This window comes from Podarcis liolepis (assembly GCF_965112155.1).
Source record: "Podarcis liolepis genome assembly, chromosome: 6".
NCBI classification, from domain to species: domain Eukaryota; kingdom Metazoa; phylum Chordata; class Lepidosauria; order Squamata; family Lacertidae; genus Podarcis; species Podarcis liolepis.
The window spans coordinates 68,245,683-68,261,970 of record NC_139559.1 but is presented as its reverse complement, the minus strand read 5'-3'; the positions used below and the strand labels follow the sequence as shown (position 1 = coordinate 68,261,970).

General features: G+C 41.4%; 1 protein-coding gene across 32 annotated transcripts in view; it reads right to left on the bottom strand.

Moving 5' to 3' along the window:
* ADGRL2 (adhesion G protein-coupled receptor L2) overlaps positions 1 to 16,288 on the bottom strand; it is a 355,922-nt gene that overhangs the window by 150,067 nt on the left and 189,567 nt on the right. For all 32 annotated transcript variants that reach the window (XM_083510610.1, XM_083510614.1, XM_083510624.1 and 29 more), the window contains one exon: positions 7,837 to 8,017. In XM_083510610.1, the coding sequence (XP_083366736.1) occupies positions 7,837 to 7,909 (73 nt within the window). In that variant the 5' untranslated portion in view covers positions 7,910 to 8,017. The remainder of the gene's footprint in view (positions 1 to 7,836; positions 8,018 to 16,288) is intronic.

The window sequence follows — 16,288 nt, the reverse complement described above, 5'->3', positions numbered from 1 at the left end:
CTGCTGGCCCAGGGTGAGAACTTCAGTACATAACATGCATAATGTTTGAAGCTTCACAAATTCCACAAATGGTTTTATACAGTAGTAGACAACAAATACTGTATGATATTGTAAAAAAAATAAAGTAACTATGCCCTAGCAAGCAACAACAGTCATAACATGATATATGTGACTTGCATTAAGTTCATCTGTTCCTCAAGGGTTATGCTACAATTCTGACTTATTCACTTATTATTTACTCTCAAAGTTTTGTGACTTTAAGCTAGAGTTCCTTGCATTCTGTCCTGAATCCTTCTCATAAACTCATTTACAAGATACTATAGTAAATCCCTTCAACAGAACTTACAGCTCAATCAGAAACAGGATTATTCCAGTTTCTGGAATACTAATTTCTCCTTTTTTTTTAACAGTTCAAGGGACCCATCTGGAAAACAGGTCTCAAGTTTACCTCCCCAACTAAATCATTAAAAGACACATTGCTTGTTACGCTATCTGTAAGATTTGCCTATGTTTTTGTTGTTGTTGAATTTAAATTTATGTCTATTCATTTCCTTTCTATTCTCCTCCCTTGAAAGTTACAAACTTCAACTTTGCACACAACTATTTTTAAAATATATATATAAATATTCATGCACTATACATACTGGGGTACACTCCTTTTAAACAGGAGCTGTTAGGCACAAACCATGCGTAGGCGGTTGAAATGTAACCTCGAATCTTCAGGTAATTTAAAACAAGATGCAACTACAGACTAAAAATGGCAATAAAGATACCTTTAACCAACTGTGTCTAACCAAGAAAGCTAAGCCAATTCAATCTAATCCTAGTGACTGATCATGGAGCTATTCTTTAGGTGACTGAACAAGGTTATCACAATGAAAAGTAGTAAATTGAAGCATTACTTTAGAGGGCTACAGAAATAAAAAAAAAAAATGGGCTAGCGCTAGCAAACTATTCCTCAACCCCCTTTGTTGGAAAATTTTCAGCATCCTTTTATACTTTGTATATGGAGCACCCAGAGCTGTTAAATGGCTTCCACTATCACAAATGTGTTAAGCAAAGTTTATAACTGAGTGTCTAACAAGGAACAGCTGAAGCTATGTAGCTCACTGAAATTCAAGATTTAGAATTACCTGACTCACATTATGAGCAAAGTTGCATTAATATATACCTTGACTGCCAAAGGCAAAGACTTCCTAGTTAAGTTCCTAAACAATGCTTCCTTCAGTGAAGCACAACAAATGGCAATTCACAAACTGAAGTTGTCAGGTTTGTCTCTTATTCTACACCGCCTAGACTGTTTTTCCTCTCCTTTCATATATCCAGTTTTTGCAGGGCCATGTCTTCCTAGGAAGGAAAGCTGCAAAAGGAAACACACACACTGCATGCTTTCAAAATGGAAAGCTATGCACTGAGATCAGTTCATACCATTTGCAGGTTGATTATTAGCATCTGCAAATATCTGCACTTACCACACAAGGCTGTTGTGAAAACAAACCAGGATTAACTCTATGCATGCCACTCCTGAGGTGGGGTAGTATAAGGATGGGATGAAGAAGTAAGCATTATGTCACTGCAGAGACACAAGCAGCTGCTTGAGCAGAAACGTGAAGGCCATGGCTGTCCATTTTCAGCTGACATCACCCAAGGAAGTTACTTTACTCACAGCCATCTCATTCTGCTTTATAGTTTCAGCCAGAGAAAATGGAGTATCTTGACCATAGCAGGTCAAATGAGCTCTCATCCTTCATTTGTTTTATAATGGCTAATGCATCACTTTTGCATCTGAAGGTCACACTACATGTTATGTTAAAAACCTTAAATGTTATGTTAAAAACCTTGCTTGGAGCCAATTGTGTGCCCCCCCCTACTCAAAAGTAAGTATGAGCCTGATCTGATCAGGGCCACAGCATATACAGTGGGGAACTTTCATTTTTCCATTCCCGTATGCAACCACCATAGATAGCTCAGTCAGTAGAGCATAGGTTTGAGCCCCGCATTGGGCAAAAGATTGCTGGATTGCAGGATAAAGGTAAAGGGACCCCTGACCATTAGGTCCAGTTGTGACCGACTCTGGGGTTGCGGCGCTCATCTCACTTCCAGGTCATGTGCCCAGCATGACTAAGCCGTTTCTGGTGAACCAGAGCAGCACACAGAAATGCTGTTTACCTTCCCGCTAGAGCAGTACCTGTTTATCTACTTGCACTTTGATGTGCTTTTGAACTGCTATGTTGGCAGGAGCAGGGACCGAGCAACGGGAGCTCACTTTGTCGCGGAGATTCGAACCGCCGACCTTCTGATCGGCAAGTCCTAGGCTCTGTGGTTTAACCCAGAGCGCCACCCGCGTCCCTCTGGATTGGGTTGGGTTAAATGACCCTCGTATTCCCTTCCAATTCTATGATTCGATTGGTGCCAACTATAGCTAATTGGTGCACAGATGTGAAGGGGTAGTGGAAGGGAAGCTGCAGGTGGGAAAGCAAGCATTTCTTTGTGTACTGGGGTCTCAGTTTTACCATCAGCTTTATTACCTTGAATGTGAATTAGAACAGCACATATTTTATTGTTTTCTTTTCTTTCATTGCAATGTTAGGCACTTGCTGCTTCACGTAACTTATTACCTTGGCTGTGGTTTTCAAAACAAAAACTGCTCATATTACTCCAATAAAAAAAAGGAATAACTTTTAAGGAAGATGGAACATTAACGTCTTCTATTTTATTTCTTCACTTTTGAGTAGTTTCCTTTTCCCCCTATATCTTCAGACACCATTATCTATTTACAACTGAAACAAGACTGCAATGTCCCTGTCAGGAAGCTCCTCTATAACAGTATCTGGCAAATGCTTTATCAGGAGCTGAACCAGATGTAGATTCTTGCTATGTTTTTCTTCCATCTTCTACACAGCGTGTTATGCCTAGGTTTCTTTTTCTGGACACATTAGCAAAGAACAGCATGCTTTAAGTGAGTATGCGCCTCCAATGCATTTCGATGAGACGTGGTTTTTATGCAGGGAATGCAGAATTGCTACTCATTTCTTGAGGAGAATCCAGATGGCATTTACCCAGTTAGGAGGTTTGTTCCTGTTACACCACACTTCCTTACACTTGAAAAATGCAGTGGGCCCCACTTGTAAAAACATTACTGTGGTAATGAATGTGGTATGGACTGTGGTTCCCTTAACATTACAGACACTTAATATTATAGACACCTATGGGATTAATGGCTCTGAAACCACTGGAGTCCTTCCTCATCCTACCATTTGGAGAAGCTTAAATAACTTCCTCATCCAAGGATGTAGCACACATCTACTGATAAAAAGCTATCTCCAGGCCTACCCCAATTACAATGGAATGGGGATATAGCACCATTTTTATTCATAGCAACATGGGCTTTTAGAGCTAGTAATTTAGAAATGGTGAAATGGACTGTTGACTTGACAGATGATAATGCAGAAAACATCACTACCTTTCCTGAACCAGCACCTGCCTTTATAGCCCCCACAGTGGTTCATTTTTTCATTCTGTCCATTAAAACTACAAGTGCAAAGGGGATTCGAGCCTGTAGTAGAATTTTATTTAGTGATCTGGGATGCATCAGATCTCCCATCCCTATATATGACAAAGGAGGGCACCCCACACCAGCCAAGGAAGCTGCCTTGCACCTATAGTCCACAGCAGCTCAGGTCCCTTACCCATATAGAAGCTTTAATATCAGGGTTCCTTGGTGATTTCAGGAACTAAAAAACTCATCTGGCTTGCTACAGTCGGTGCTCACTTTCTGCCTCACATTTACACCTCAACTGCCACACGTCCAAAACCCCAATTCTTCAGAAGGGCCTGTGGGGTGATAAACTTCATCTTGGAACCTCTTCTCCTGCCCCATACAACTCAATCCCACATTCACCTTTGCTCCTGATGCTTTCCCACATATAGTTCTGCCTGGTACAGCACAGCTACACCTGAGTCTATTACATTTTTTGTTAAGCAGAACTTGCAAGACTATCCAATAAAGCAAGATTCATTTTCCCTGCTTTGGCTTGAAGCTACCTCCACATTAGTATTCCTTTCCAGAACAGAGAACCACAATATTTGATTTATTTTAAGAATTTGTAATTAATGTGGCTCCATTCCGTCTACTCTTCCCAATTTCTTTCCCAGTTTTCTTTTAAGTGAGAAATGTTGGGTTTTTTATTTTAAAGAATTCAATTCGGTACTGAAGCATCAAAAATTGCCTCTGGCAACTGCTGGCAACTAAAGGCAAGAAAAATAAGAGATGAGAACAACATGAATTTGAAATGCTACAAATGGAAATGAAAATTAGCTTGGAAATGGTGGGAATTCATCATTTCACTTTTTCCATCCCTAATGTATGCAGATGATGTTCTCCCCTCGAAATATTGCTTGTTAAACAGTGCTATTTGACATTTCTTTCTTCTCCTCGATCTTATCTACAGTACTGAGCTCAAATATTTATCAAAGTATCGCTGATAAAAGACAGGGGTGATTTTCCCCTTCAACTGTACAGTTCTAAAGTAAAAAATCTAACAGCATATCACCCCTATCCAGATATTTATTCTGAGATCAGGAACCTACATGAGCACCTTGAGATCAAGGGGCCAATGTAGCACCCACCAGATGCTGCTGGAATACATACATACACACCCAAATTATCCTTGATCACTGGTCATGTTGTCTGGGGATGAAGGAAGCTGTAGTCCAGCAAGATTCAGAGGGCATCCAGTTGGCTACCCTTGTCCATATGCAGACCATCTTCTCCATTCCATTTAATGGAAGGAAGTAAACTGCATCCACTGAAATGTAAGGGAGCCTATTATGATGTAAAAGAATAAAAGGAAGTGTCGAAACCTGTGCTATGCACACATGGTTTCCATGCAGAGGTTCCTAACACTGAGTTCCTGGAATTTCCTGTTAATAGATCACATAGCAGACGATGGGAAAGTCTTCTGGACTTGCTTGAATAGTCAATATCCCCAGACAGCTCAGTCAGCAGAACAGGAGACTCTTAATCCCAGGGTTGTGGGTTCAAGCCCTACGTTGGGCAAAGGATCCATGCGTTGCAGGGGGGGTGGACTAAACAGCCCTTCCAACTCTACAATTCTTTGATTCTAAGATTCTATCTTGGATAAGAGTCTAGAGACAGATTGCCTGATTTGAGCCCCATATGCACTATATCTTTAAAGCACTATCGTGCCACTTTAAGCAGTCATGGCTTCCCCCAAATAATCCTGGGAATCCTGTAGTTTGTTAAGGGTGGGAGCTGTTAGGAGACCTCTGCAACCTTTAAAGAGCAAAAATTCCCAGAGTTCCCTGAGGAGACACATTGATTGTTAAATCACTCTGGGAATAGGGGGTCTCCTTAGCAATTCTTGGCACACTTATCCAACTGCAATTCCGATGGGTGGGGTAGACAAGACCGCTTAAAGTGGCATGGTTTTGTTTTAAATGGATAGCCCAAATGATGCCTTGCAGTAGGGAAGCTTTCAATGTTCCCAATACTTCTGCAGTATTTCCCAGGAATTTCTTATCACTAAAACAACCCCCGCTTCTTCTTTTTTAAAAAGGCATTGCAGTAATTACTCAGGGCACCTAGTGGTTACATGTAGACATCTAAGCTTCTCATTAGCTTTTAACTTCTTTACTTCGTAAAGGTGGCTGCATAGTACATCACATCTCATTTGTAAACTGCAGTTCCACAGGAAAATAAAGATTTCATTCTCTACTAAAGGCATAAAGGCCAGCTGGAGCACACGTATATAACAATATTCTCTGACAAATCACAAATTACCAACTAATGAAACCGCAACTGAGAAGAGTGCGCTTTTGGTCAGAGCTGGCCTTCGACACTCTACCGACAACTCTGTAGGGAGGCAGGGGGAAGTCTTAAAAGTTGGTCAGGCAAACCAGGTTTTCAAAGGGCAATATCCCCTGAGAGAGATTGCAGGTCTACCCTGCGTGAAATCTAAATTGGAGTTCCTACACGACACTTCTTGTTTTTTCCAATTCAAGCCCATGAGCCGTGTCTTAGCACAGAGCCAACATTAAACTAAATAGATATAGAATGTTTTAAAGCTTTCGGAAAGATATTCATGGAAGTAAACAGTGGTCTTTATTGTTCAACATGTGGGAGGGAAGAGGGAGCTGGGAACACAATCCTTGGCGTTCGGTGCCTTTACCCTGTTTGCAGGGGTTGACACCTCAGCTACACAGCTAGGCTCACAGGAGCATTCACAGATATGAAACTCCTCAATTCCCTTCCAAAACATTATCAGGAGAGAAGGGCTGGGATGAAGGGTGACTATTACCATGCCAACAGAAGAGATCGTAATAAGATCCCACACATAAAAACAGTGGCTACATTCACTCGCTACATTAACAATGCGGTCCTAACCCTAAATTGGGTGATATCTGGTTTTCAACATCATGACAATATCACCAGCTAAATATCATGATATACCGACGTATTACAATGTCTGAAATAAGAATGGAGCTATGTAGAGGCATTGGCTGGCTTCACAGTTTTCCCCGCAGCATGATTTTGCCAGAGCCAGCTCTTGTGATCCATTGCCCCGTGTTGTTTCTTTTAACACAACAACAAAATGTCTGTTGCAGCTTAGCTAGTTTGTTGCTAAGAACTCTTAGCTGATTTTCATGAATTAGAACTAAGATAAAGGAGATACACTGTATAATTCAATGGCATGCAATCTCCATTCATTTCAATGGGGCTTATATGGAATGAATGGAGGTTGGGCAGCAGCTTTGCTTGATTATCTATCCTGACAACCTGCTACACAAGCGTGGCACTGAAACAGTGCCAGGGGGTTGTTGTGCTAGTGTTGAAAGGAAATATGCTAGCACAAATGACTAGGTCTGTGACACCAGTGAAAATGAACATGACAATTTTATTCGAAAAGAGGGGGTGGGGAAGACACTTGTTCTTTTCTTTCTAATTTAAGTGTAGCCTTAGGTACTGCATCCAACAGTAGGTAAATAAATTTTCAAACAGCACTGAGATTTAAGTTGATGGTGACCCACTTTCAATTACACTTTACCCAGTTCTGACATGTACAGTGCTGATTTTCCACTAACGACTTGCCACACTGATGTCAGTAAGACCAGTAAGTGAGAAAGCAATAGCCCCGAATGCACTTTCTCTTCCATCGGATCATACATATTTAAAGCTGCTATGTCTTGTGTTTATGTAACTTGCAGTTTGCTGGTTTTCAAGGACAGCGTTTTGAGATGGCTCAACAAGAGGAATCCAAAAATAAACCACCTGCCACTCAAGGACAGTCACCCCGGAACTCCACTTGCTAGACAACATATTCCATTGTCAGGAATCAATTAATCATTTACATTTTTAAAGAAGAGACCACTTAGAATTTGCAGCAGGTGCTTAATAATAGTTAAAGCAAAGTTGGGAAGCTGTTTTAGTCATGTTCTTAAACATAATTTCAAGGACATAATGACTTACTTAAAATTAATTTTTAAAAGGTATTCATAAAGAGAGGGGGAAAGGAATGGAAAAGCCACAGGAAAAATAGCTTCACCTAACCTAACAATACGCCATGAAAATGAAAAATATTATATACACATCAAGTATAATCATATTGGTCAATCACATGTGGATACAGCCCAAAAAATAAGCTCCAGAAGTTGACAAATATACCATCATATGCCAAAATAAGTTGTATCCCACTAGGGTAGGAGTATCTTTTCTGCAATAAATTATGTTGTCCTTTTGGACTCTCATGGTTTACATGAGCAGACACATCTCATCACAAGAAACTTAAGATTTTAACTTAAGAGAATTTATCTTACCTTCTGTACACTGGAGGAAGCTGACTATCAGAAGTAGCCAAAACCTTTTCATTCTGCAATCAGAAGCCACCATTATTGACCCCCCTTTCTCGACGTATTTCTTCTTTTTATTCCTTAAAGATTCCAGTTATAAATGTCCAGCGTCATTCAAGTGGGTGGTCTACATCATTGATCTTCATAACTGGGGAAAGAAACGAAAATGGGGAAAAAATAAATAAAAATCAACTCATGTTCGCGTCACTAAAACGTTTTCGAAACAATACGTAGAGATCAGACTATTGTTGATAAGAAAGCAGGCAAGGGATGCAGGAAGAACCAACAACTGGCTACCATCAAGTTAAAAAAATAAATAACATTGTTTTAATGATCATCTTCCAACTGAGGCAGGAACTGTTAATGATGCTGGCACGGTCCTGTGAGAAGTGGTGAAGTCAGGGAAGTGGATTTCCATGAAGTCTCAAGTTAAAACATTGCGAGGCGAGGGAAAAAGAAAACCCCCAAACACTCATACAAGGAAGTCGGGCAGCTGCCAAAAGAAACTAAGCAGGAGGTCTCTCCTTCACAGTTTCCCTGCCTTCCACTTGCATCACTAGTGCCACCCTTTGTATTATGTATGGCTCTGCGCCCCCTCAGACAGAAAGCAGAAGCGGCAGAAACGATACAATCAAAATATCCATTTTTGCTGAAGCAGCTCCTGCCCCCCTATGACCAGCAGCAGTGCCAAATCCAAAATATGTCTTCTGCAGAGACATGGTTTCTGGGAGCCAAAAACAATCCATCAAAGTCTTGATGGAAACCGTTTGCCATTGGCAGCATTAAGGCAAGCTGCTGCTTTTAAGCCTTGGGGCTTAATAGCAGTCAGGCCATGCCAGCATATTACTGGCAGGTAAGCCTGAAAAGAGCATCCCTGAGAATGTGCAGAATATCCCCTTCTCTATAGCCAATTAATTGTAAAACAAACAGATTAACATTTGGGATTAGAGTAAAGGACTTTCATGCCGGTTTGAGCCTCAGACTTTAGAAATTAACCAAGGAACCACTGAACAAAATGAGATTCTTCTTTCCTACAACAGGAGTGCACTGCACACACATTAGTGCAGAAGGTTTTTGTCCAAGAGAGCCATGCTGGAAAAGGGCGAAACTGATGTGCTTCCATTTGTTTTCCCTTCACTGAGAAGCAAACAGCTTTCTACAGCACAGAGGGAGGCAGAGCACTAGACATCTTTCGGAACTTTAATCTCCCTTTCAAAACATCTACTGCTAAGCCTACAAAAGCAACCTCCCAAATGCAAACAACTAAGTCTGCAAAGTAGTCCGCAGACAAAACAGCTCTGGTGGCCCTTGTTTTCCTCGCTGCCATGCCAAAGAACAGCAGAGTCAAGCCAACAATGTGAGCTCCAGAGTTTCTCTTTAAAAAAGAAAAAAAGTACCCTGCAAGCAACTAGAGGAGGGAAATAAAAATAATTCTTCTGCCAAATCCACCGTGCTGCTGCTGCTGCTGTCCCCAAGTCAGCCACATGCAACAGTTCTATCATTAGAAATTAAGACTACTATACTTCCAGTGACTGTGGTTCCCTGGACGTAAGGCAATGATAGCCTTGCAGCCATGAACCGACATGGCCGCTTTGGCAATTGCTAACTCTTGTTTCAAGATTTTCAAAGGAAAGGGGAGAAAGCCATAAAGACAGAATATCTGGGCAGATGCATATAAAGGACAATAAAGCTCTCCCCCCCTTTTTGGACTATCCCAGTGCAAGGGACCTATGGACTATTCCTAGTGGGGGGGGGGGGAACCTATTTATCAAAAAAGAAGAAGAAAGAAAAAGAAATCCACAACCCATTCCATTCCTAACCACGTTATTTAGAAGTACATGTCACTGTGATTTAATTCGCCGTAAGTATGCTTAGGATTGCGGTCACCAGCTGCTTCATAGCAATCTTTCCATTGTCAATCATAACATCTCCTGCACTTAACCCATCCTTCACTTTATTGGTGGGAAACGGTGTGTTTCTCTTGCCTGATGGTTGCATGTGTGCAAGCTAGGCACACAGAATCTACGATTCTGATTTTTATTTTTATTTTAGTATTGAAGCATAATAATCATTATTCTTCATGCATCAATAAATTTGGGGTTTAAAAGGGGGGCAGGAAATGAGAGGGCTGATCATGCGTGTGCAACTCTATCATTTTGAACAAGGCTGTAATAAAGGAGGAGACAAAGAGTCTCCTCTCTCAAATCCCGGCCAGCGGATGCTCGACTCTTGATCTATAACCCCCTACAAGTTAAATCTACAAGTTATGAATTTTCACCATCAACCTACCCTGTCCAGCCCTGAAAAGGACCACCACAGGTGGGTCAGGTTCCTTGCTATCACTGGAAGAGAGGGTTGCTTCTAGAGAAAGCTGAGGCTAGACCAGAAGCCAGTCATGTCACCTGTTCAGTCCAAGGAGACGTAGTAGATCAAACCAGGATTTTTATAGTAACAGGTACAAAAAAAATTAGGGTTCTGGTCTGGCAGCAGAGGGGAAGGGCTGTAGGCTCAGTGGCACAGTATCTGCACTGTAGATTCAGCCGCTGGCCTCTCCGGGTAGGGCGGATACAGAACCCTCTCCAAAACCTGGAGAGCCACTACACTGTCATTGCAGACAATACTGATGGCCTGGTGGCTTATAGAAAGCAGCTTTCAATGTTCCTGTGACTACACTGCAGGGGGTTGGACTAGATTATCCTCGGAATCCCCTCCAATACTATGATTCCATACTGACCCTCTGCTCATCACACAGACAATTGCTATGCTGGACTTGGGAGTTCTTCCTTCCCTGTAACATGCAAATGCCGCCAACAAGTTCTGAACCAGCACAAGGCCAAAGCGATTCATATCATGACACAAAGGATGTTTCAGTGCAGGGCAGCCACTAAGGCATTTTCAGTGGCAAAGGGGAAGAAGTTCAGTGCAGACAAACAAAGCATAGTTCTCTCCCTGGCAGAAGCCCAAGCACCTAGAAGGAAAAAATAGATCCGTCACCAGTTAATCTAGTGGCGGCACATCAGCTGCAGCAGGAGTTTCCTGAAGCTGACACAAAGGAATAGTCATGTTACATCGCAGAGTCTTTCACCCAGAGCGGGGAGAGCTTTCTATGCTGAAAAATCTATAGAGGCTGCAAAGAAATGGTCTGCCATGTATAGCTGAAAGAATACTTTCCCTTCCTTTTGGTGAGATGGGGGGCGGGGGAGAGGAAATGGGAGTTTATTCCCCAGTTAGGTAAACCTGTCAAGCCATTCAGCTAAGAATGGTGGACTGACCTGGGCTCAGGCACAGGTGCACAAACACGGAAGGACAGAAAAGTCAGATTAACTCTTTATCCGTCGCAACCCAGAAGAGTAATTGCCGAAAACATTTCACACACTTCGCAGAGAGTACAGTGCGAATTGACCTAGCCATTAGAATAATTTGAGCGCATGGCTGAGGCACATTAATGACTGCAAGGGAAATTAAACCAGTCTTTTGATTACTCCCAAACCATTCAGAGGATTTTTAGATTTGCTGAGATTTGATTTTAATGGGTTTTTTCGATTTCCTGAACATAATGCTTAGACGGACTACTTAGCTGCACACATCAATATGAAGGAGGGCAGAGGAATAGAGGGCCTTCGTGTTGTACAGTGACAGGCCTGTGTGCTCTGTCAAATGTCACCTCACTGGGTTGTGGTTTGTAGGAAGGCAGAAAGGACTTGGAACACAAGAGGAGTTTCAATACCACTTTACTTGGGAGAGGTGAGGGCAACAGCTGACAAGACAGAGAAAACAACAGGCTTCTCCCTGACCATAGATTCCATTTAGGTGTTTGGCATGACTTGAAAGTAGCTTGAGGATGTGTCTGGGACAATACAGAAGTAGGTGCAGCAGCAACAGCTGTCGGCTGACGGACAGAGCAAGCCAATATGCCTGTGTCAAAGAAAGTATTCAGAATGTGGAAGCTGGAAGCAAAGTATATCTTGATTCCTGCCTATTGTATGGAAAGGCAAACCTGCAAGTCAGCAGTTGGGGCTTTATCGGATTATGCGTCCCTTGTGTTAGCACCAAATAAATTAGTATACAAGCATCTGTATCAAAATCAAAAGCTTTTGGGTAAAATTAGTAGTGTAGATCTTTGTATTATTTATTTGATTACTTGAATCTATCTACACACACACACTACTCTCAACAGCAAATATTAATGTATACCTTGGTTCCTGGTCTTCCCCCAAATAATCATCTAGTACATCACAAACAACACTTCTTAAGCAATAGTATAAACAAATGCCCCCTTCTTAAGCAATAGTATAAACAAACAAAATAATGCATCTTCGGCACCGTAGCGCAAAACTACTTGACATGTGATAGTGGTGAGGATGAGGTACCAACCTGGAGCCAGAGCACACTTGTGTTTGAAGATGCTGCTGACAGCCCTGTCTTTCAGACCCAATAATTGCTGTAGATAAGGAGGCAGAGTAACTCAACAACAACAACCCAACCCAAAACAGACAAACACCAGCAGGAAAAGCCATATTAGGTTACCTCTTAGCAAACAGCAAATGTAGTTCATAGTAAGTGGCTTCTCTGTGCAAATAGCTCACTTCCCTTCAGACCTTTTCTTCATGTGTTTTTTTTTAAATAAAATAAAAATAAAAACCACTAGTCTGTCATGATAATGGGGAAGGGAGACAGTCTCTAGAGTCAAAAGGCAGATTGGATTTCAGAGTGCAACCAAAGCTGCCTGGAAAACTCCCTGGAAACTTAAATCCTTTGCTCTGGGAAATAGCATGGTCTCCTTCAGAAACACCCTGCCTTGGACAGCAAAAATGGTGTTTAAGGAGCTTTTTTGTGCATGAATTACTTAAAGACAAAAAGATTAGTTAGGTACAGGAGCAACCAACTTTCAGTCTTTTGTAAACAATAGGTAGCCCAAGAGAAGCTAATTCTTTGACCTTCAGTGCCCTGATTTACAACACTTTAAAGGTTTTCTGTTTACTAGGGAAGGAAAAAGGGAAGCCTGTTACACATTATGTCTAGGAAATTTGGAAAGACAATTAAAACCTAATCTCAGCAAAGCAAGATGGCACCCACCAAACACATCTCAAAATCTTGATGATGCCATTTACGTATCTCTGTTGCATCCTTGACAACATTGGCCATATATCAATGTGTACTGGAAAGAAGAAACTAGGATTAGGGAGTACAGGAGGAGATGTTCACACACTCTTTCACCGGGTTGGAATTACTATCTTTGCTGTTCTCTGTAGGTCAGACAATGGAACACAACTAGGTCAAGACATCATCCTTCCTAATCTTTTCACAAAGGAAGGCCAAGAAGTGGTAAAGTGACCCGGTTGTCATCTTTTCTTCAAAGTTCTGAAAGATACCCCTTCTTTCCCTTTTTAATCACTGACAAACACAACCAACCATAATTTAATTTATAATGATTAGTATCAAAGACAATCCAACTGAATCAATAGGGAAACCTGACTTTACATCATAAGCATATTCTGTGTCCATCCAGCACAGTACCATAAATCTTTTACTACCATGCACAAACCGGTTGTAGCCGCTATGCTCTTCCCTATTAGCCATGGGAAGAAATAAACCATGAATCCTGGGATCCATGCTTGTTTCACTCCCAACACAGTACAATCCATAGCCAAGATTGGGTTACTCACTGTGATTTGTTGGGAGAAAACAAATCAAAATCCTTGGTTCCATCCATTGATCATGGTTTATTTCCTCTGTACACTAGCAGAGAGAAAAGTAACCCAGAAAGATGCATTCATGGAAAACCATTAACTATGGTTTGCTGTGATGTGTAAACACAGCCACTGATAAGATCACCATCCTTCACATTAGTTAATCTGAACAACTACCATTCACTGATTCTATACTCAAATGGCTATGCAATCATCAATAAGAATGTATTATGAAAAGTTGGGTAAGATTTAACATATTCACTATGCTTCATCCACCCTTGTTTCTGAATATGGTCAAAACACAGGGGTTAATCCACAGGTTCACACAAAGCACATAGTAAGGCACTCTTAAATTGCACATGACGACATTCCCTGCATCAGAAAATATCTGCTGTGGAAATTTAGTGTCAGGAAAAGGGTCTGACTAAAAATTCTCCCTGATATGCCAGCCAGCTTTTCACATGCAGGGAGTTCTTGATATTGGAAAGAACATATGTATTCTTCCACTTACATTTTGAAGTGGTACAGTCTGACATGTCATGTATCGCATCCAAGTAGTCTGAAGTATTGAGACTCTTTTAGATGGTGAATAATCAGTATGTAACTTTCTTCTTCCATAAGGACAAAATAAATGGCCAAAGCAGCTACAAAGAGACTGTTGTTCCATTAAAAACACTGCAGTGTTCAAGACCACCCTGGATGAAGGGGGGCGTCTTATCTCTAAGTCTGTACTCCACAGTTTCCATTAATTAACACCTTGAATTTCGGATTTCTAACACAAAACATTACCATCTGAGTCAAACAGAAGGAATGCAGTATCAGGAAAGGGAATAGCACAGCGAGTAGGAGACCTGACCAAGGTGACCCAGTGTTACACTAAGAAAGTCATTTTTATACACTCAGCTGCTGCGTGCTCTGAAGTGATACATCAATGCTTTAGCGAAGCCTGAAACAGTATGGGATAAATATACATGTACCCTGAATCTAAGCCAAACGAGAGATCACAAAGCTCAAGTCCCACCGGACTGGATCCTGTGTTAATCACTACAACGGAGTTTACTCACAAAGGAGAATCTACCTGCGTGACAAGCAAAACACTCTACAAAAACCATTTCAGCTTTGCAATTTATCCTTTCCATCCGCAGCGGCACAGTGGTCTACCTCAATCATTCGCCAGGAAAATAAATGGGATTTGGGGGGCGGTGAGCAGAAAGGGAGGGGAGGGAGGGAGATAGAAAAGGAAACTATTTTTATTGCCCATCATCATTCCAGTAGAGCTAAGCCTCCTTCATTTCCCACCAGTTATATGCTTTGTACATTTCTGCTTTTCAGACAGGCTAGTTCTACCCCTTCTTGTTAATGCAGGATGATGTTTCGATACTCTGGGGATTTATCATTCACTAAGCCAACAAAGTAAACGTTTGCTAGTGCTAATAAGAAAGGTAGATTTTTAAAAAGAGGGTGTGGGAATGTGTGTGTGTCTGTGTATGTACACACACACACACACACACACATATATCTATATATCTACATCTATCTATCTATCTATGGCTTCCTGTGAGCTAACAGCTTGCCCTCTTGATGACTCCCCCTGTTCTGGGGGTGGGGTGGGGTGGAGAGAGAGAGAGAGAGAGAGAGAGAGAGAGAGAGAGAGAGGAGTCTGCAAGTCAATTACAACTATTATCAGCTGTAATATCTTAGAGTCATGCTGAGCATGTTAAATATGCTGATCACTCTGTGGACACCAGAGGCACAATCTGAAGCTGTTTACCATTCCTTTCATTAAACACTCTTGGCCCGTGCAAAAACTGCAAAATAAATAGGTCTCATTTTCAATCTTTACGTAGGCTAGATTTTTATGAACATCAAAAAACAAAACAAACAAACAAGAAAATAATGAAGAGCTATAAAGTATGCATGTGCCAAAGACAGACCATGCTGCATTTTGAAAGACAAGAAGCAGAAGGTGTGGAGAGTACAATAGCTTCTCCAACTTCTCGTAGAACAGAAAATCTACCAGTCTATACTGGTCCATGGAAAGTGGTCCCAATGAAACAAGAGTCGCATCGGCTTCCACAAAATCGACCAGTTTCAATGCCTTTCCACCAGGGATAAGACCCACCCTGCAGGATGAGAACAGAAATTATGCTCCAGTGGTGTGGCGGCAGCCGGAGGCCCCATTAGCTAAAGTGGTGCTTCAGGTTAAGAACAGTTTCAGGTTAAGAACGGACCTCCGGAATGAATTAAGTTCTTAACCAGAGGTACCACTGTATAGCAAAGCACTTTGTACTGTATGTTTTTTTAAAAGCTCATTATAATAATCAATTCACCTCACCTAAAAAAAGGGAAGATCAGATCATAAGCTGAAAAACTGGTCATTCCAAAACTTTAGGAAGAGAAATCAACTCTTTCATTTACTGTCAGTGCTGATAAGGATTTCCAGCAATCTATTTTTAACAAGATTGGCTGCATTCGCTTGGTTAACTTCATTTGCCATCCAGGTGTAGTTATGTGTGTGCTGATTTTCTTCATGCAAGTCAGAACATTTGTTTGAAGCAGAAGTAGGCAAGCATCGTGGGTCTGTGACCAGACATGCCTGTAGCTCTGGAATGGATGTGTTACGTGAAGCTTCATATAGTTCACTGTGAGGAGTGTAGCATACTTGATATGCATTATGACCTTTCTTTTCTTGGCATGAGAAAAACAGGAGGGGGCGGGGGAGAGAATGA